This window comes from Coturnix japonica, chromosome 1 (assembly GCF_001577835.2).
Source record: "Coturnix japonica isolate 7356 chromosome 1, Coturnix japonica 2.1, whole genome shotgun sequence".
Lineage (NCBI taxonomy): Eukaryota > Metazoa > Chordata > Aves > Galliformes > Phasianidae > Coturnix > Coturnix japonica.
Genome location: NC_029516.1, coordinates 124,910,091 through 124,930,297, shown reverse-complemented (window position 1 = coordinate 124,930,297; position 20,207 = coordinate 124,910,091). Strand labels below are relative to the sequence as shown.

Sequence of the window (20,207 nt, the reverse complement as noted above, 5' to 3'; positions counted from 1 at the left end):
GGTTTTCCCATCCACAGTGATAGGTAGTGAGAAAGTATTAGCTAGTACACAGGCTTTGTTGTCATAGCTTATATAAGCAGAGGGGAACTGGTCAACACTGCAAATGTCTTCAATTAGCAAAGGAAACAAATAAATAACATCAACAATAGGAAAGGCATTTTCTAACATAGGATTTTTACTTACATAGAGTTTATTTGCAATGTATTGTTATTTCTAGAGTTCTTCTACCTGATGAATCAGTAACTTTGTTCAAATTACAAGCTTAATGAGAATATTGATGATTATCAAAATCATGTTGGTGAGACCAGAAGTGAATTTTAAAACCTGGGTTACAAAATAAATGAAATCCAACAGTTTATTCCAAGGATTTCCTGCCTCTTTCATTACTAGAACAGAATTGTCAAATGCTAAAGTAATTCTTCACCCATTGGCCAAAGCCATTTAAAGTGATCTGTGCACCTATCTCGCTATTTATACTTTATTCAGCATGTTGAAATCTTTTGCTATATTGATTGATAGGCTAATAAAATAGATATTTGAAACCAGGTTCAACATGTACCTTCAGATAGATCTTTAACAAGTTAGACATAACCTGATCATTCACTTGTAAATGGGGAAAAAAAACAACAAACTACCTTAAACTTTAAATTTTGAATATACTTTAGAGCCTTAGAAACTTAAAAAAAATAAAAAAATAAAAAATTTCAAGTGTAGTAAAAGTAACATTTGGGTAAAGAAAAGAAAAACAGAACAAATTTAAGTTAATTAATAGTTCCTGGAAGTTGAGAATGCTTTATTGACTGGATTAGTGTGACAGACAGTAACCTTAAAGTTTGGTAATATCTACTCCTATAATTATTACTTATTGCAAATTTTAAGCAAATTTTAAAATTTTAAGCTTTTTCATCTAACTTTCATTTTACTTTCATTTAACTTTCATTTAACTTTCATTTTAAGCTTTTTCATCTAATTTAACTAAAAATAATTAGGTACTCCTAGAGTCATGGTCTAGATTGTTATTTTTGTTAAGAGAAGCAATGACTTTTTTTTTAAAAAAGAAAAATCTTGAAAATTCTCAGGCTCAGATGCTTCTTTGCTTTTTCCTCATAATTGTATAACCATCACTTTTTGTTCAGTAGTATGAATTGACCAGGCATAGATCACTGCAGTGCAAAGAACTGGATTGGGACTAAGCACTCTGGTCCCCCTTTATTTTCGATGGGGGAAAAAAAAAAAAAAAAAAAAAAAAAGGCACTGTAAGGCATGATTCATTCCATTATAATGTAAGCAGCTAAAATAGTTCAGATTCAAGGAGCTCTAAAATGTCTGGTTTTCACTATGGACAGAGGCATGGTCACCCTAGGGAATGGACAAGCTTAGATCTTGATATCTGTGTTACCAAGTAAGGTGAGATCATTTCCATTCCATCTATTTTCTGTAAGCAAGATATCTATAAAGAAAGAAATACTGTCTCTAAAAAGTTTCTAATATAATAATACCTGCTAATGCTCTTGTTCCGTGCTACCTACAGTGCCCTAGAACCTCTAAAACATACAGACTGAAATTTGTCTCAAAGAAAATCAGGTAATATTCCATTATGCTCCATTCTGAGTCATGAAAACCACTGGCTTAAAACTAGCACTCGTCAAGAAGTACATGACAGTGATCTGACTAAAGGTGTGTACACAGGATTGTTGATACAGTTGATACAGTGTTGATTGGAACATGTATTACAATAAGTGTACAGAAGAGTATATTAGTATTATTGTATAGAAGCATGCACATGCAATAACATGATTGAAATGAAATCATGGATAACAACTCTCATTAACAAAGCAACTGAAAGCCTATGAACACTTAGAAAAATTGAATTTCATACATTAACAAATGCGGTATAGTGGTGTGTAAACTACATCTATGCAAAAGTAGAGAGAAAAAATAATAAGAACATTTCTTTGCTTTATTTTCCATTTGTGAAGGACTATTCAGGGCAAAAGCAATCCCAGTGATGACACAGCTCCATTGCTATCTGTGGGAAAAGAAAAAAGCATTCAGTGAATATTTACGTTTTGCATTTAGAAATGAAAACAGAGTCTGTATTGCTGAAATACCATCTATTTTGATATATTTTTAGACGATGGTAAAGAGCATCTATTAAATTCTTTAATTGGCAGGAGTGGATAACTTATTTAAAGCTTCTAAAAGGAAGCTTGTACTGGTGCTTTCTGGCAAAAAGCCTTGGCATTCCGTGGAAACCAAAGGGGCCCGGAAATATCCAATGCTGCACTGATATTTCAAAAGTGTAAACAGGGTAATTGTAGATGAGCTAACTTGACCTTGGTTCTGTGCAGAAGAATGGAACAGCTGATACGGGACTCTGTCCATAAGGAAATAAGAAATGGAAACATAATTACTGTCAGTCAACATGATTTTATGCAAAACAGGTTAAGTTAAACAAATTGCATAGTATTTTTATGAGATCAGAATTTCCATTGTTTGGTCTATTTTATAAAGTTAAGTATGCTGATAAAATAATGGCTTTCACTCACCTGTGCAACACTGATACCTCATTACATTTTGATTAAGTTATTAACATCAGAAGAAAATCAAGAAAATATTTATTAAACGAGATCAAACTGTATAACTTGGAAATTTAATATGTAATTGTTAACTAAAACCTACCAAGTTTCACCAGTGCAGTGTTAAGAGAACTTTTCTTCACAGAATCACAGAATCACAGAATTGTAGGGGTTGGAAGGGACCTCTAGAGATCATGGAGTCCAACCCCCCTGCCAAAGCAGGTTCCCTACACCACGTCACACAGGTAGGCGTCCAGGTGGGTCTTGAATATCTCCAGAGAAGGAGACTCCACCACCTCCCTGGGCAGCCTGTTCCAGTGCTCCGTCACCCTCACCATAAATAAGTTCTTGTGCACATTCGTGCAGAACTTCCTATGCTGAAGTTTCATCCCATTACCCCTGGTCCTGTCCCCACGCACTACTGAAAAGAGACCAGCCTCGCCACTATGGCCCCCACACCTCAGGTATTTATAAACCTGGATCAAATACCCTCTCAGCCTTCTTTTCTCAAGGCTAAACAGATCCATCTTCTTGTCCAAGATTGTATCCAATGATTTTACCTATGGCATGTAGAGAAAGAAATATATATTACAAACAAACAAAATACAAAATAAAAAACTAACTCTAGAAATATTTCTAATTTATGAAAACAACAAAAAGGAACAGAGAAATGTTGAGGATAGATGATGAGCAGGAAGTGATCCAGATTTCTGGCTAAGCAGAAACAATATGGACGTTAGTATTGCCAATTGAAGGCTACATATTTTGGGAGAAGGATATATAGATGGCACTTGTAGGCCTGAGGAGTGTAACTGCTCTAAGAAAATGGGAGACAATAGTTGATAGTTTTGTGGGGGTTTTTTTTGGTAAAAAATGACACTAAGTTGGCTGATGTGATCCATTGCATTACTCTGGATGGGGTCAGAGGTGGCCTTCTCATGGGATGACAAAAGCAAATTAAGGTCTCCATAGAGATAGGCATAAACAATGAAAGGCGTAAACAATGGAAGCTACCACTTAGCAAACACATTTTACTCCACTTTGTAGTATGCAGACAGAGTAATTCAGAGTATCAGTACTTCCTGATTTTACTCTTTGCCTGCCTGATATCACTCAAGAATTTGAACTTCACAATTGCGTGGTCACTACAGCCCAGGCAGTCTCCAATCCTGATATCACCAATCAGTTCACTCATGTTGGTGAGCAACAGGTCCAGCACTGCATTCTCCCCCTGATGGGGCTGTCCATTACCTGGCTGAGGAAGTTATCCTTGTTATATTCCAGGAGTCTCCGGGATCACCTACAGTGCACTGTGCAACTTTTCCAGCAGATATCAATGTGGTTGAAGACCCCCAGTAAGATGACAGCCTGTGATCACAACGTCTCTGTACCTGGAGGAAGAAAGTTTTATCAACATGTTCTGCTTGATTGGATGGCCTATAGTAGATGTCAACCATAAAGCTCCCTTTGTTGCTTTGTTCTCTATCTCTCACCCACAGGCTTTTGACCTGCTTCTCAGGGACAGCTCTTCACACATTAATACTTCCTTGATGTTGAAGGAAACATGTCTCCTCCTGCCTTGCTTGTCTCTTCTGAGCAGCCTGTAGCCATCAACAATCACATTTTGGTCATAGGAATCACCCCACCAGGTTTCAGTGATGGCAACTACATCATGTTTTTCCTGTATCACAGTTGTTCCCCACTCTTCATGCCTGTTTCTCGAGTTGCATGCATTAGTGTAAAGACAATTAGCTGGGCAGCTGGTCTTGTCACCCCCTGAGAGGATAACTCCTTAATTCCTTTGAATTACCATTAGATTCACTGTTGCCTTCATCATCACAAGATGTAGCAGGTTGCAGGCCCCCACTAAGAGCTTGTTCCTCTAGCTTAGCTATACTATCCTGCACTGTCATGGGCAGGCTCTATATCACCTTCTTCTCCTTTCAAACCTAGTTTAAGGTCCTGTCAATGAGCCTAGACAGCTCCTGAACCAGAATTCTTTTCCCTTGTAACTGATGGCATCAGCCTCTCAGCCATGTCTTTATCAGATAAGTTTTCCTTGTCCTCTCAGTATCCCTCCTTTCCATTGAAGGGACAGAGGAAAATACCACCTGTATTCCCTCCTGCTCCATCCACCAACTGCCCCAGTCCCCCAAAGCCTCTTATGATAGCCCTCAAGCTTCTCTCATTAACTTCATTGCTGCAAGCCTGAACCATCAGTAAAGAGTCTTACCAAGTAATCTTTTTGTATTCCTCAGTGCCAGTGGATAACAGAGTAGTAATATCAGCTAACATGATAGAAAATCAGACTGAGGCATCAGATCATGGTATGAGGCAATGACCCTCATGCTGACCTGCAATGGGAGCATATACCCCATATACCAGTGAATGCAAGGTATCTGGTCAGTCATTGCAATTAGGTTCTGCAGCTTTTCCTCTGTGAACTGACAAGTGACCCTATCTCTATCTAATCAGTAAAATAAGGTGTGGGGTTTTGTTTGTTTGTTTGTTTGTTTTTTTAATCTGCTGCATCTAGTACATCAGCTCATGGAGCAGAGGAGCCTGCAGCAAAAATACGTGAGATGTGAACCAAATGGAGAGAAAGGTCAGGTGGGAGCAAGTGGATACCAGTGCTGGGAGACAGAATGAGTTAAAAATCACCTTAGCTAATAACCACTGATATTTGTATTGAATATGAAGATCCATATAGATGAAAATGGGTAAAAAAAGGACAGAGTATCTCTGATTAAAGTGCTAATGAGCAGTAGCAGGTATACCATCCCTGCCCCTCAGCATCTTCACCGCCATACTAAGGATACTTTGGGCTTCTGTTTTTAATCCCCCATCCAAATATCTGCGGATACATCCAAAGTCTGTAATTCTGCCCTTTCTAAAAAAACAAAACAAAACAAAACAAAACAAAAAACAATGATCTAACAGCTGGTGTCTTCCTTCTCTACTATCAACAACAGACAGTCTGTGCGGGAGGAGAGGAAAAAATCAGATGTCTTAATTTGGCTCCCCTCTGACTTCCCTTGCTGGCTAAACATCTGCCCTACAGCTGACACACAGCACTCCAAGAGCAATGAGCAACTTTAAAGCACAGATGTCTTCCAGTTCTCAGATTCTCAGTGAAATTATTAAAATTTGTCCCCATAGTGTCTAAAACATTTCCTGAAGTTTTTAGTTTTGTTTCCGATAAATTCTAAAGGGGTCATATGTTATCCAGACAGGCAAGGAAATAAACACATATATTCATCTTAGCTATTGAAAATATCTGGGACATTAGTTCTCTAGAGTTCCTTTACAGAAAGTAGAGAGAGCTCTAACATCACTTCTGGAATCACAGAGTACAGCTGCAGCATTCGTGTCAAATACCCCAGGTCTATGTAAGTGCTAAAAATTGTATTTTCCTGTGCTTATTTATGATGAGGAGCAGATATTAATTTTCTGAAACTAACTTGAGAGAAAATATTGTCAGTTCAGTGGGCCTGTTTTCCAAAAGAAGGGAATCATAGAATCATTAAGGTGGGAAAAGACCTCTCAGATCACTCAGTCCAACCACCAGCCCATTCCTATCATGCCCACTGACCACATCCCTCAGTGCCACATCTACATAGTTCTTGAACACCTCCAGGGATGGTGACTGCACCACTTCCCTGAGCAGCCTGTGCCACTGCAGCACCACCATCCCTTCTGAAAAGAAATTGTTCCTAATATCCAACCTGAACCTCCTCTGAAGCAATTGTTGAGTATTTCTGAGACTCACGGAAACAGTTCACAGTGAATACTCTGTAATATTTTTTAAATTATTGAAGTCGGGCTGGAGAAAATAACTTTGTTTAAAGTAACGGGTTAAGTTGATATAAGTGTGCAGAATGGTTACAAAGTTGAACCTGCAAATGGAAAGAGCAAATCAAAATTAACTATAGACAGACTTCAGAAGTGTGAAAATCAAGAAAGCCTTTTTACCCAGCTGAAAGTTAAAAAGTAGCTAAATCATCAAGCTATTAAATTGGGTTATTTCATTATTATCACTCTAAAGGATTAGTAATGTAAGGACATTCGAGTTTGAATGTTTTGAGCTTCCTGATATTTCTTTAAATACATCCAAGGCAGAATGGTGGCAGACAAATGTTGTTTTTAAATTCCATTATCCTGCAGCAATATCTAGATCCCTTTCCATAGGCATTTTTCAGCAAATGTTCAATTAACAACCTGACAGCCATTCACTGACTTTAAAACTATCTGATCTTTGCACAATCAATACTGTATATCTGTGTAATTTATACCACTGTGATACAGTTACGTGTTTTGCACATTTACTGTTCTTACGTGTTTCTAAGCAAAGTGAAAAAAAGGTCATATTGTTAGAAAGGGGGACTCCATCCCAGGGAAGAGTTGCAGAGACTGTGGGGCAGATACATTTGCTGGGAAAGATAAAAGAAAGGCCGAGCAGGAGAGTCATCCAAGGATCTTTCGTCAGATGCGAGTCAGCTGGGACAAAAGCAGTTTTTGTTAGCAAACAACCCCAGAACACTTTGTACCAGAAAAGAAAGGCTCTTTCAGAGCGCTAGAAGGTGTAAGAAAAAGATACATAGGGGGCTGCACTTCCGAAGGTTCTGCCAGGTCTTTGCAATGCTCCAGCTGCAGGAAGAGATTCCTTTGATTTGCTAGCACTGAGCCTTTGCTACCTGATCCACATCCATTGCAGCTGCAGTTTATGCAACATCTGTGTTTGAAGTCATTCACCTTTTAACAATCTACTTTCATAGCCTCAAAAGGTTTTACAAGTCAACAACTCCTTAACCAAAAATGGCTGCAGTTTCCTTCAGAACTAAGTGAATTTTTGAGCTCAGATGTGTCCTGAACTTCAAATTTGCAGCCTACTTCTCCTTTTGAGATGATCTGAATGGACTAAAGTGTGGCCCAGTGGACATTTCCTATTTCTTGTGGGTTTGGAGGAAAAAAAGTCTTCTCCACATATCAGTGAGACAACAGGGAGAAAAACTGCTTGACTAACCTGATCTCCCTCTATGATCTAGTGACTTGTCTGGTGGATGAGGGAAAAGCTGTTGATGTAGTCTACCTAGACTTCAGCAAAGCCTTTGACACTGTCTCCCACAGTGTCTCCCCACTTCTCTTGCAGAAACTGGCAGCCCATGGCTTGGACAGGTTCACCCTTGGCTGGGTAAGGAACTGGCTGGAGGCCCAGGCTCAGAGAGTGGTGGTGAATGGAGCTAAATCCAACTGGTGACCGGTCATGAGTGGTTCCCCAAGGGTTGGTGCTGGGGTCTGTCCTCTTCAATATCTTTATTGATGACCTGGATGAGATCATTGAGTGCACCCTCAGTAAGTTTGCAGATGACACCAAGTTGGCTGGAAGTACTGATCTGCCTGGGGGTAGTGAGGTCCTACAGAGGGATATGGAAAGACTGGATAGCTGATCTGAAGCCAATGGGATGAGATTCAACAAGGCCAAATGTGGGGTGCTGCACTTTGGCCACAATGACCCCAGACAATGCTGCAGTCTTGGGGCAGAGTGGCTGTGTAGAGGAAATGGACCTGGGGGTACTGATTTGTGATCAGCTGAACATGAGCCAGCAGTGTGCCCAGGTGGCCAAAAAGGCCAGTGGCATTCTTGTATCAGAAACAGTGTTGCCAGCAGGAACAGAGAGGTGATTGTCCCCCTGTGCTCAGCTCTGGTGAGGCCGCATCTCGAGTACTGTGTCCAGTTTTGGGACATTGAGGCCCCGGAGCATGTTCAAAGAAGGGCAACAAAGCTGGTGAGGGGTCTGGAGTACAGGCCTTATGAGGAGAGGCTGAGAGAGCTGGGATTGTTAAGTCTGGAGGAGGCTCAGGAGAGACCTCATTGCTCTCTATAACATCCTGAAGGGAGGTTGTTCTGAGATGGGGGTCAGCCTCTTCTCTAGTATAACTGGTGATAGGACTAGAGAGAATGGCTTCAAGCTGTGCCAGGGGAGGTTCAGGCTGGACATTAGGAAATACCACTTCTCTGGAAGAGTGGTCATGCAGTGGAAAGGGCTGCCCAGGGAGATGGTGGAGTCACTAACCCTGGAGATGTTCAAGAAACATTTGGACGTTGTGTTGAGGGACATGGTTTAGTGAGAACTATTGGTGATGGATAGATGGTTGGAATGGATGATTTTGTAGGTCTTTTCTAACCTTGGTGATTCTGTGATTCTGTGAAAATAACAAAGTGGGGAAAAAGGCAAGAAACAGAAGTGAATGGGAATGGAGTACCTAGAAATATTCTCTTGTTGTATGATTAAATACAAGACATGAAATTAAAAACACGTCCATTTGCCGTGATTACCTCATGCTCTACTGTTATTAATGCCATCTAATGTTCCTTTGCAAAATCAGCAGTTTAACTGAAAGCACACTCTTTGCTTGTATTTGATTTTGTGGTCTCCCACATCAGTAATGAAAACGTAATGCTTGCATGAATATTTTATTATCATTAAGTGATCGTTTTGTTCTGTGTCTACAAATACTCAGCAGACCACGTGTGGCATCCTCTTTTCCTATTCTTTTTTTTCCTTTTTGTCTTTTTGTGGAAATTACTTGATCGTGATTATCCTGGCAAGTCACTACTATTTAGATACATGAACATGGTGGTGCTTGTTAAGAGTGATCTTGGCAATGCGCCCTCCGCTTCTTCTGCCCCACCAACCAGTCCATAGTGAGTGTAGTAGCCATACCACCAAGCCCACTGACTGTGGGAAGGCTTTATTCAGCTTCTAGTGTAGATGCAGGAAACTGGATAAATACCAAACATCACCAGTTCTCTATTTCTTTTGTCTGTATGCTTTATCGTTCTGAAGTGAATAGCTACATCTAAACTGCACAGCTGAAAAATACGGAACAGCATGTTAAAGAAGACATTCCACCTCTTCCTTCAGCATACGTACTGCCTTGCCTGTCTTCCCCATATGGCCATAAATGTGTGAAGCTGGCATTTTTGGGTTCTTCTTTAAACCCTGAAAATACCTGCAGTGTCCCCCTGTGAGGCCATTGTCAGGCTGAAGCCTCTCTGCCAGCCAGACTGTATATGAGGCTGCAGAACTGCCTTTCCCATTTGACTCCCCACATCGGCAACCTTCCTCAACTCATTGTATACGTACAATATATACATTAAGCAAAACAGAAGGAGGCCCACCATTAATTACTCATCTACACAATGTCTAACACAATGGGAGCCTGAGGCTCCAGCAAGTTTCCCAGACGCTGTCTAAATAATGCAGATAGATGATAACCCTCTCTGAAAGCAATCAGTACATCCTGAGAGAAAGCTTTCCTCATATTATTCACATAAAACTCCCATTGAAGGAGCATGCTAAAAAAAGTGCCAAGGTTTTCCTCTGTAGTGCCCATATTTCTGGGGCTTGTATGTGCATGGGTTGAGTGAATGTTTTGCATGGGTAAGAACTGCACTGATGGCATATTCCAAACACTAAGGGACAATTAATAGTAGTGATAATTAATAGTTTTACATTCCTTGTTACGCTTTATCAAATAGGTAGGCAGAACAAGTAGAGACACACAAAAAGACAGAGTGAAGGTTGTTTTTCCCCTTTCATCAGTAACAATCCCGGGGCTATTTATAAGGTGTATATATCATAGAAATCCAATAAAACAGGACTGGAAGTAAACATGAGATCATGCAGGTATCACACTGCCCTGAGTCAGGACGACTGTACTTGTGTCAGTCCTGATAAATATTTGCCTAGCTTCAAATGCTCCAGTGATGGGGCCTCTATAAAAATCCCTTGACACTCTGCCCCAGGACTGCATAACCCCTGCTGTTAGAATTATCCCAGCATCAAGATAAAAAACTGAGGATGCTGGGCTCCCTTCTGAAGTTCAAACAAACAAACAAAATAACAAAATATGTTTTTTATGAGGAGGGGGGATAAAAATAAAAGAGGAAAAAAGAATTACTACCTAAAGCAGAGCTGAAACAAAGAGAGACAGTCAATGGAGCAGTAGGGTAGAGGGAAGCGCTGAATGCTGGGGATTGTTTGGCTGAGGAACAGCTTCCAAAGGCAGTAAGAGGCAAACAGATGGATGCTGGAGGGACCTGCTGGGGAAGGGGGCAAGCAAATGGGCTTTCACACAGGAGCCGCTTGGGAAGAAATAGACTGAAAAAGCAGATCAGGAAAAAAAAAAGAAAAGAAAAGAAAAGAAAAGAAAAGAGAAAGAAAAAGCAATAAAAGAGAGAAAGAAAACAAACCCCAATTTCTGCTGGAATCCTGTTGTGCTTGGGTGAAAAGGCCTCGGTGAAATTTCACTGTAAATATTGCATCAAAGAAATCCTGAATTCTAACATCAGCATCTTTTTTTGAAGAGAAAGGCCCTGGCAGACCCTAGACCTCGGCTATCCCTACAGCTCAGAGCAGGACGGAACAAAATCTCTTCAAAAATGAAAATGTAAAAGGGCACCGTTTCCAAGGAGCGCTACGTATTTGTTTACGTGCTGCCTCGTCTAACAGCAGCACAGGCTCCAACCACCGCCGGATGGGGGCAGCACCGGCGCGCCACCGTAGGGAGCACGCTTAGGGACGCGGGAGCGCTCCTCAGCCCGTTTCGCATGCGCGCTCCCGGGCAGCGGGACCGCGCCCGAGACCCCGTCCTGCTCCAGGATGCACAGCCTCCGCAGGTGTGTGCCCGCAGCAGTGTCTTGGTGTACCTGAGTGCATCACCTCTGTGCTCAGACTGCATGGGCTTGACCTGCTGCTGTCCCCAGAACGCTCTCTCCCAACGGGTCCCGGTGTGTTGCGTTCTGAACGCCCCACTGGGAGCATAAATTGTGAGCTAGATAGGAAAATACCCAACTCTGTGATAGCATGAACTGGGAACTGAGCGTGTGCCAGATTTCCCTGTGCATTTCCCCGGTCCGAGCAAACATCACTTTTGTTGTGTTTGTGGAAGTTTGGGGAATGAGAAGATCATACCCCTTTGAGCTGCTCTCACTACAAAGGCATAACACACACCTGCAGCAGACACTAGCCAAGAAGCAGTATCAACAAGCAGGTCCCTAAAACTATATGAAGGATGGATGCTCATTCCCCACCCCAGTACCACAGACCACGCTCCTGGGCAGGAGCTGTCACGGCCCATTAGCACTCAAAGGAGCTGAGAAAGGTTAGGGAGGAAGACGCTGCCGAGAGTTCATGTCCTCATACAGTAAGGTTATGAAATGTATAACCAGAATGACACTGTATCGCAAGTATGCAAACAAATGTACAAGGGAATAAACTGACTTCACCTGTTTATGTGGAAGTTCAAGGACATCAAAATATAAATCACTCTATTTTGTTGGAACAGATAAGTGCACTCCTGATAGTACAAGAAAGTGTTGCTGACGCACATAATCTTTCTCTGTGCTTTTCCCATGGCTTGACTACCATCAGCTCTGTGATCCTGGCAGCAGGTAGAAGGCAACAGCCAAGCCAAACATCAGGCACATCCCTTTCAACTCTTACTCCTTATCCTCAGATTGAAACAGCATTTCAAAATTAGATTTAGGCTAAGAACAAACAAAACCGTATTTCTGAAGCACACGGCAAATCCTGAAATCCAGCTGACTCATGCACTCAGCCTCTTTGATCGCATTGGATAACCTGCCTGTGATTTGGGGCAATACCTGCGACATATCCCTAGCACCTGGAGCTCCAATCCCCCCCAGCATGAGAAAAAATTAAAGATGGAACCTGCGTGTGCTGGGCTTGTAGATTCAAGCTTCCACATGCACCTGAAAACAGTTGCATGTCCCCAGAGGTGATATTTTTATCTGACCAGGTGCAGGTAATGCTGAACATTTTGGCAGTCTTCCCAAGCAAGACTTATTTGAGAGGTTCACGGCTTGCAGATCACGGCGTTGCTGATCGCTGTTTGTTATCCATCCATACAGTTCAGTAACACGAGTCTAAGTACATTTGTAAATATATGAAAAGATCACATGCATTCTTTTGGCATGTAGGACCTCCAAATAGTTGAAGAGTGGCAGCACGAAATCAGTAAGGCTCTGTGCTGGCAAAACTCTGTTTGCTGTATCTAAACTGAACTTCAGCCTTTCCACAAGCAAAGGCTGCTCTTCCCTTGCTGTGTCTCTGCCAGCTTGGGGTGAAAGGAGGCAACACTTGATGGCTGATGTAACTGTAGGCAAAGGCCCCTATCATGGATAGTCTGTTCTGATGTCTGACCATTACCCAGCACAGCTTATTATTCTTGGACGAAAAAGGAGATGGCTGGAACACGGTATGCTGGCAAAAGCAAAGTTTAGCAGTTGAAAGATGTGAATCTGAGCACTATTTTGTTGGTGTACTTCTTATATTGGCAAAGAATTCCCAGCAGAGACCTCAAGCTACAAGATAAATGTGGTGAAATAGAGATGGGGCAGGGAGATATGACAGGCAAAAAGGAACGGGAGAGGTAAAACGATCTTTTTCATTTCTTTTTTTTTCCCTTTGATCACGATGGAATTATCCCTTGGAGATGATTTGAGCAAATATCCTCTGGCAAAATCTATTGTGATTATACTTGAAGATGCCACTGTCCCTATTTGTCCACCCCTGTGTTCTGCCCAACTTGGTGGCACAGGAGAACATGTGGTAATCTCTGGCCATTCGGACTCTCATCCTGCCTCTCTGAAAGCCCACAGAAATCAAAGCCAGTCTGCTAACACTGCAATAGAGGAAGCATAAGACAAGCCAGCTTGTAGAAACAGTGAACTGCAGCAAAGAGGTGGGGTGGAGTAGTGGCGTTAGTCCATGTATTTTAATTAAAGATGCCGTAATTACACTGAAAGGACTGGGTAATTTTTCTCCAGAAATCTTGAATTCGGGTGCCTTAATGCCTGTCATACAAATAGGGCGCTTAGTTCTGCTGCAAAATGTTATCAAAATGTTTATTGACTGTATAGTAACGAGCACCATGTATGAAAATATCACTTAGCCGAATGAATATTCATCTTCTCTAATATGTCAGACCCAGGAATGCGTGCTCAAGGTCACCGAACGTATTTCATAAACTCTGGGGGAAATCTTTCCATATTTGTGAGGGGTTTTCAGACAGATGACTCCTATCAGTGTGTGCGCCCGCATTGCTCGGAGGGGCAGCAGTTGCTCACCTAACTTCACTCCCCTTAAGCCTTCAATAGACCGAATGCAGCTGTAGGTAGAAAAGCGACAATTCCCGATTTTTCCTTTTTCCTTTTTTTTTTTTTTTTTTTTTTTCATGCGGAACTTGAGATCTGTTATGCAATCAGAACGTATCACCCGCATTTATTCCCTATGCCTCTCATTTTCCCAACGCGGAGCCCAGCGAGGGGCTGCGAGGACAGCAGAGGGGCAAGCAGGGCCGGCACTGGGGAGCTGCCCTACGGGTACAGCCCCTCCTCGTTCCGAGGGACAGCTCAGAGTCTCCGCTTTCCACCGGTTGCTTTTTTTTCCTCCCTTTCTTAAAGAAAACCAACAATAGAAGCAGGTGACTACCAGCTCATACGTAAATGCCAGCGCTCCCCATATGACGAAGGCAGAGGTCCTCCTCCTCCCGGAGCCGCTTTCCCTCAGCCCGCCGGTATTGCGGTCACAGTGGTCTTCCCCAACCGCCCCCTCCCTGTTCTGCTGTTGATTTCTAACCGGGTTACGATGACCCGGGAGGGAATACGGGGATCACCTCCCAAGCAGCACTTTCCTCTTTCCCTTTCCTTTCCCTTCCTTTCCTCTTTCCCCTTTCCTTTCCTTTCCTTTCCTTTCCTTTCCTTTCCTTTCCTTTCCTTTCCTTTCCTTTTTCCTTTCCCCTTTCCTTTCCCCTTTCCTTCCCTTTCCCTGCTGCTCTTCCCTTTCCCTGCTGCTCTTCCCTTTCCCTTTTCCTTCCCTTCCCTTCCCTTCCCCTCCCTTTCCTTTCTCTTTTCCTTTCCTTTCCCTTTCCCTTTCCCTTTCCCTTTCCCTTTCCCTTCCCTTTCCTTTCCCTTTCCTTTATTCTCGTCTTTTTCTCGCGAGCCCCATTCACGTCCCTTCTGCCCCCGGGCAGCCCCCGCTTCGTAGCCCCCTCAGGGCCCCACCACGCCCGGATCCCCCTCCCATAGGAGTTTCACCGCGCTCCTCCTTCGTGAGGAGAAAGGAGCCCATTGATCGCGGCGCACCAACGGGAGGCCCCAGGGGGCTGCGTGGAGTAGGGGAGGCGGTGGTAGCGGTGGCGATGGGGGGATGAACTGATGAGTGCAGATAGCGGTGGGGGTGTGATGCTCACCCGCCAGGTGGAGGGGCTGAGAGCGTGGGCGCTGCGTGCGTGCGTGGGGAGGGCTGACGCACGCACACACGCCCGCGTGTGATGGATGGGGGACCGCGCACACACGCCCGGAAGCTCCCCTGCCGGGGGGGGCTGAGGGCTACGCCGAGAGAGGCTCAGCCTCCTCCCAACCTCAGCCTCAGCCTCCCCCCGCCGCAGCCACGACCCCCGCAGGCGCTACGAGCCGCCGCCGCCCCACAAGCGGCCCCACCGCCCGCCTGACGCGCGGGCTCGCCGGGCGCGTTTGTTCTCGCGCCGCAGGCACGCTCTGAGGGGGCGGTGCCTGAGGGGAGCCGGGGGGCCGTGGGCGGGGGTAGGCGAGGCGCCCAACGACCAATAGTAGCTCGCCGCCTCGATCCTTAGAGCCCGCCCCGCTATCCGATTGGCGAATCGAGCCGTCCTTCGGGCGAGGCGGCGACCAATGCGGGGCGAGAGCGGCGGCGGCGTTGTCCCGCCCCGTCTCGGTGTGCGAGCGCCTCGGTAACTCGGCGGTCACGTGTTGTTTTGCTCTTTAGTTGGGGCACTCGGTGCGCGATGCGTTACTCACTGCCACGCTCCCGCCGGCACAGGCAGCACCCGCCGCGGCAGCAGCAGCACCGGCCGGGCGCCGCCGCCGGGAGCCGAGGCGGGCAGGACGTCGGGCGGCCGCCGGCAGCACCCGCCGCTTAGAGCCGGCCCCGGCGCGGCTGAGGAGCCCGGGCGGCCGCGCTCTCCCCGCGGCTGAGCCGCTCGGCGTCGGCAGCGCACGGCCGGGGGATGGCGAGCCCCGCAGCGCCGGGGCTGCCGCCCGGCCCCAACCTAAACAACAACAACAACAACCGCGGCGTGAGGAAGTGCGGCTACCTGCGCAAACAGAAGCACGGCCACAAGCGCTTCTTCGTACTGCGCGGCCCCGGAGGCGGCGGGGAGGAGGCGGGGGGAGCCCGGCTGGAGTACTACGAGAGCGAGAAGAAATGGAGGAACAAGTCCGGGGCGCCCAAGCGGGTGATCGCGCTGGACTCGTGCCTCAACATCAACAAGCGGGCGGACGCCAAGCACAAGTACCTCATCGCCCTCTACACCAAGGACGAGTACTTTGCCGTGGCGGCCGAGAACGAGCAGGAGCAAGAGGGCTGGTACCGCGCCCTCACCGACCTGCTGAGCGAGGGCAAGGCGGCCGCCGGCTCCCCGCACCGCCCCCTGCCCTCGCCCTTCGCCGCGCTGGCCGCCGGCGAGGAGCCCGATTACGGGCTGGTGACGCCGGCCACCGCCGCCTACCGGGAGGTCTGGCAGGTGACGCTGAAGCCCAAGGGCTTGGGGCAGAGCAAGAACCTCACCGGCGTGCACCGCCTGTGCCTGTCGGCCCGCACCATCGGCTTCGTGCGCCTCAACTGCGAGCTGCCCTCGGTCACGCTGCAGCTGATGAACATCCGCCGCTGCGGTCACTCGGACAGCTTCTTCTTCATAGAGGTGGGCCGTTCGGCCGCCACCGGGCCCGGCGAGCTGTGGATGCAGGCGGACGACTCGGTGGTGGCGCAGAACATCCACGAGACGATCCTGGAGGCTATGAAGGCTCTAAAGGAGCTGTCCGAGTTCCGGCCCCGCAGCAAGAGCCAGTCGTCGTCCTCCTCTTCCTCCGGGGGGGCGGCCGGAGGCGGCGGCCCCTCTGCTACGCACCCCATCACCGTGCCGGGCCGCCGGCACCACCACCTGGTCAACCTGCCGCCCAGCCAGACCGGCCTGCTCCGCCGCTCCCGCACCGACAGCCTGGCCGCCGGCAGCAGGGCCGCGCCGTGCCGGGTGCGGACGGCCAGCGAGGGCGACGGCTGCCGGGTGGGCTCGGCCGCCGGCAGCCCCATGAGCCCCGGCCCCGTGAGGACCCCGCTCAGCCGCTCGCACACGCTGAGCGGCGGTGGAGGGCGGCCGGCGGGGAAGCTGCTGCCGGTGCTGGCCGGGGGCGGGCTGCAAAGCAGCCGCTCCATGTCCATGCCCGCCTCTCACTCGCCCCCCTCCGCCACTAGTCCCGTCAGTCTCTCCTCCAGCAGCGGTTTGGGCTCCGAGCCGGCCCACCCGCATCACCCGCAGCGCCCGTCCAGCGGCAGCGCCTCGGTGTCCGGCTCGCCCAGCGACGCGGGCTTCATGTCCTTCGACGAGTACGGTTCCAGCCCGGGCGGCGACCCGCGGCCCTTCTCCTCCTCCTCCACCGCCAGCAACCGCAGCATCACGCCCGAATCGGTGGCCGAGACCCCCCCGGTGCGGGACTCCGGCGGCGGCACCGATCTGTATGGCTACATGGCGATGGAGCGGCCCCCGAGCGGTCGTCTCTGCTACCGGCCTTGCCCCGAGGCTGACCGGGGCCACCGCAAGCGGACCTACTCGCTGACCACCCCGTGCCGACAACGGCCCGCCCCGCCGCAGGTCTCCTCCGCCTCCCTGGACGAGTACACTCTAATGCGGGCCACCTTTGCCGGCAGTGCCGGCCGCCTCTTCCCCTCCTGCCCGGCCGGGGCTTCCCCCAAAGTCACCTACACCCCCTACCCCGAGGACTACGGGGACATCGAGATCGGCTCTCACCGCAGCTCCGGCAGCAGCAGCACCAACCTGGGGCCGCCGGCAGGGGGGGGAGGCGGAGGCGGGGGCGGAGATGATGATGGCTACATGCCTATGACCCCCGGCGTGGCCGCAGCCCTGGGTCGGGGGGGGCGTGGTGGCGATGACTACATGCCCATGAGCCCCACCAGCGTGTCGGCCCCCAAGCAGATCCTGCAGCCCCGGGCCGGGGTGGGAGGCGGCTCCCCCGGCAACGGGAGCAGCTACAAGACCAGCTCGCCGGGGGAAAGCTCCCCCGACGACAGCGGCTACATGAGGATGTGGTGCGGCTCCAAGCTGTCCGTGGAGAGTTCGGACGGGAGGTTGAGCAACGGCGACTACATCAACATGTCCCCTCGGGACCCCCAGCACGGGTCCCAGGCTCCCTCCCTCACCCCCCCGGACTTCTTCTTCGCCCCCGTAGCGCACGGGGCTGGCGAGCCCCTCAAACCCGGCTGCTACTCTTACAGCTCCTTGCCCCGCTCTTACAAGAGCCAGGGCCTGGCTAAGGACAGCGATCAGTACGTGTTCATGAACTCTCCGGGCAGGATGATCCCGGAGGAGGCGGTGTGCGGAGCGGCTCCGTCCCCGGCCGGCACCTTCGCCCCCTCTAGCCACACGGTGCCTTCGCCCCTGCGGCACAGCCGGACCGAGGGCTTCCTCAGCCAGCGGTGCCAGCGGGCCATCCGGCCCAGCCGCCTCTCTCTGGAGACCTTGCGGACGATGCTGCCCAGCATGAATGAACACCCCTTGCCTCCCGAGCCCAAGAGCCCCGGGGAATACATCAACATTGACTTCGGGGACACCGCTGTCTATTCTCCCCCCTCACTGCCCACTGACAGCCCAGCCTCCTCCCTGGGCTCGGGCACGGGGCAGAGGCGATCCCCTCTCTCCGACTACATGAACATCGACTTCAGCTCACAGTCACCCTCCCAGTCAGGCACGGTCTCGGTGGGCTCTTTGGAAGCTCTCTCGCCTGGCTCCTCCTCCAGCACCAGCCAGCCCGATGGGCGCTACATGAAGGCAGCTGGAGGGGTGGCATGTCTGTCCAGCCCGTCTGACAGCGGGGATTACACTGAGATGACCTTTGGCATGGCCACTACCCCACCCCAACCCATCGTTCAGAAGCCAGAAAGTGCCCGGGTCACCAGCCCCACGGCCGGGGTGAAGAGGCTCACCCTCTCTGGAGTGGAGGCCTTCATCCTTTCTAGCCCACCCCCAGACCCCAACCGTGGGGCCAAGGTCATTCGGGCTGATCCCCAGGGGCGCAGGAGGCACAGCTCGGAAACTTTCTCCTCCACCACCACTGTGACCCCCGTGTCCCCCTCCTTTGCACACAACCCCAAAAGGCACAACTCAGCCTCAGTGGAGAACGTGTCCCTCAGGAAAAGCGAAGGCCTGGAGGAGGAGCAGGGCAGCAGCCCCATGTGCCGGGAGACTTCAGCTGGCTTCCAAAACGGCCTCAACTACATTGCCATTGACTTAGTGGACGGCAGCGTGGCAGGCTGTGACAAAGCCAGGTCGAAAGCTAGGCATGTTCTGAACGGAGGTGTCAACGGAGTGGAGATGAGCGCCTACGCCAGCATAGACTTTCTGTCTCACAACCTGAAAGAAGCAAGCGCTGTGAAAGGTGAGTAGCTACACCGGATGGTGCTTGGCTGGAGTGGGTTTGTTCCTCACGGGGGGGTCTGGGTTTTGTTGCAGAGAGCGCTCTCCCATCGCTCTTTCTTCAAAATCTCCTTTCCTAAACACATGCTGTAATCGCCAGTCTTGAAAGAGCTCGCTGCCTCTTTGTATGAGGGAAAAGTTTACTTTGGGGATATTCCTTTGTGTTTAAATTCTTCTGGGCTGCTATGAGTGTTTACTTCGGGATACCCCGAAGAAGCCGATGTTTACGTTGTTGCCATGGTTGGGTTATACTTCAGAGTTTTCTCATGTAAGATTTCAGAAAGTGTTTGGAAAACGTGGCCAAAATAATTCATGTTAATACAGCTTCTAAATATTATTTAACAATGTGAAACGATCGAGTTGGGGTGAGGACACGGGATTACAGGAAAAAAAAAATCCCTGGCACTCAAGCTAAGAAGGTCAACCGTAACAAAATTAGAAGGGTTATTTCAATATCTCAATTTTGAAATCTCTTATCTCTTGCAAAAGTTTAACAGTAAATCATGGCGAGTGTGGAATGTGAAATTAAAAAACAAACAAACAAAAAAACCTCCCCCCGTATGTCCAGCAGTTGCTGTGCACCCAGGCTGCCCCATGTGGCACTGTGCATCTTGCTTGGAGCACAACCCCACGGCAGCTGGGCTCATATCCGGGGGGTGATGGGAGGGTGTTGGGGCACCAGCGCTCTGTGTTCAATGACAAAAGCAAGCCAGTGAAATCTGAAACAAGGACTGAGGGAGAATGTATGTTTTAATTCTGTAGCTGTTCCTTTGTTGAGGTGCTGGTTTTCCTGTTCTTTTTTTTTCTTTTTCTTAAAAGGGGAAGAACAAAGAACACCCTTCCCCCCGGCCCTTCTCCCCCCCCCCCCCCCCCCCCCCCCCCCCCCCCCCCCCCCCCCCCCCCCCCAAATAGCAACCCGCCTCTTCCTAACAAGCGGGAATTCGTATACAAGTGAATGCTGGCTGGGGAGGGCCCAGAACAGCCAATCTGTCAAGGATTAAAAGTTAATGATGAGGCACCGTAGGGATCCTCTTTGCTGTTGCATTTATGCAAGACACGGTACTTTAAACCTGT

The 20,207-nt window shown here is 48.5% G+C and overlaps 1 protein-coding gene and 1 long non-coding RNA gene across 5 annotated transcripts in view; one reads left to right on the top strand and one right to left on the bottom strand.

Annotated features, from left to right (window-relative positions):
* Nucleotides 1-1,945: 1,945 nt before the first annotated feature.
* LOC107307935 lies at nucleotides 1,946-14,367 on the bottom strand. Of its 2 annotated transcripts, XR_001552564.2 has the most exons (5): nucleotides 10,837-14,367; nucleotides 3,831-3,970; nucleotides 3,069-3,139; nucleotides 2,337-2,377; nucleotides 1,946-2,029 (listed from the first exon to the last, which is right to left on the bottom strand). It is a non-coding gene; the product is annotated as an uncharacterized LOC107307935 (long non-coding RNA). The 2 variants fall into 2 exon arrangements; XR_001552563.2 differs by having other exon boundaries at nucleotides 3,069-3,970.
* Nucleotides 14,368-15,340: 973 nt separating this feature from the next.
* The window catches only part of IRS2 (insulin receptor substrate 2), a 29,362-nt gene continuing 24,495 nt past the window's right edge, over nucleotides 15,341-20,207 (top strand). The window contains exon 1 of one of the 3 annotated variants that reach the window (XM_015851425.2): nucleotides 15,341-19,095. In XM_015851425.2, coding sequence (XP_015706911.1) covers nucleotides 15,654-19,095 — 3,442 coding nt within the window. In that variant the 5' untranslated portion in view covers nucleotides 15,341-15,653. The remainder of the gene's footprint in view (nucleotides 19,096-20,207) is intronic. The other 2 variants (XM_015851423.2, XM_015851426.2) reach the window with 2 other exon arrangements.